General features: G+C 44.6%; 1 protein-coding gene across 1 annotated transcript in view; it reads left to right on the top strand.

Annotated features, from left to right (window-relative positions):
- Positions 1-977, top strand: part of LOC106012896 (sodium-coupled monocarboxylate transporter 1) — a 13,852-nt gene that overhangs the window by 7,169 nt on the left and 5,706 nt on the right. The window contains exons 3-4 of the mRNA XM_013087176.1: positions 18-133; positions 846-916. Of these exons, the coding sequence (XP_012942630.1) occupies positions 18-133; positions 846-916 (187 nt within the window). The remainder of the gene's footprint in view (positions 1-17; positions 134-845; positions 917-977) is intronic.

Here is a 977-nt window from a genome sequence, read left to right as displayed (position 1 = left end):
CCCCCCCTTCCCCTCAGCTCCGTGTCGTCAATGCTGAACTCCCTGGCCGCGGTCACGTGGGAAGATTTCCTCAAACCTAGTGTGTGCACCGACCTCTCTGACGTCACCGCTACAAGGGTTAACAAAGCGCTGGGTAAGATTTTTATTTTGTTTCGGTCTTCATGTTTTGTTTGTTGGTTTATTTTTTAAAGTATGGGATTTTACGCCCCATCGGCAAATTAATTATTTAGATCATTTAAGGGGCGAGCTTCAGATCTTGCCTTTCAGGCCTATCCAGGTTGAGATGGATACAATATTCGATGAGAAAGACCGATACACCCTATAACATGTCGCCCTCTCCTGAGTCGAGGTAGGGTCTCCTATATGTGACAGCGGTGCCTGTAACTGTTACACCACAGAATGATGTCGGTGTTTCCGTCTTAGCTGACTTTTGTTATTGTTTTATGTGGGTGGCTGGAGGGTGTTACTGACCATTACTGAATGTTGCTGTCTATATCATAGCACCTTGAAACACCTACCACACCACAATATGCGTGGTTTGCTCTTTCTTTCCTATGAAACATTTATCGTCCGTATCGTTCTTCATTTTCTCTGTAACAAAAGTTCTAATCTGTCTGTTTGTCCTGCCCTTTCTTATGGCAATGCCTTTTCGTGTAGATGAGCTTCTCTTTACTCAAACTCAAGCTGATTGCTTTGTTCTACATTTACGTGGTCTTTATTTACCTTATTTAATTAATTAATTTACTTTCACTTTGTTTCATAAAAAATATACATGTTTGGACATTGCACACCCCTGTGGTGTGCCGCGATGACGTCACACACCTGTTGACGTGGCGCGGCTACAGCTGTGACGTATGGCTGTGTGGGACTGGGCCTGGCCTTTTTGGTGCAGAGACTGGGAGGGACTGTCTTACAGGTAGGTTAGTTGTGTGTGTGTGTGTGTGTGTGTGTGTGTGTGTGTGTGTGTGTGTGTGTGT

Source organism: Aplysia californica, unplaced genomic scaffold (genome assembly GCF_000002075.1).
Source record: "Aplysia californica isolate F4 #8 unplaced genomic scaffold, AplCal3.0 scaffold00554, whole genome shotgun sequence".
NCBI lineage: Eukaryota > Metazoa > Mollusca > Gastropoda > Aplysiida > Aplysiidae > Aplysia > Aplysia californica.
This window is presented reverse-complemented; position numbering and strand designations above follow the sequence as displayed.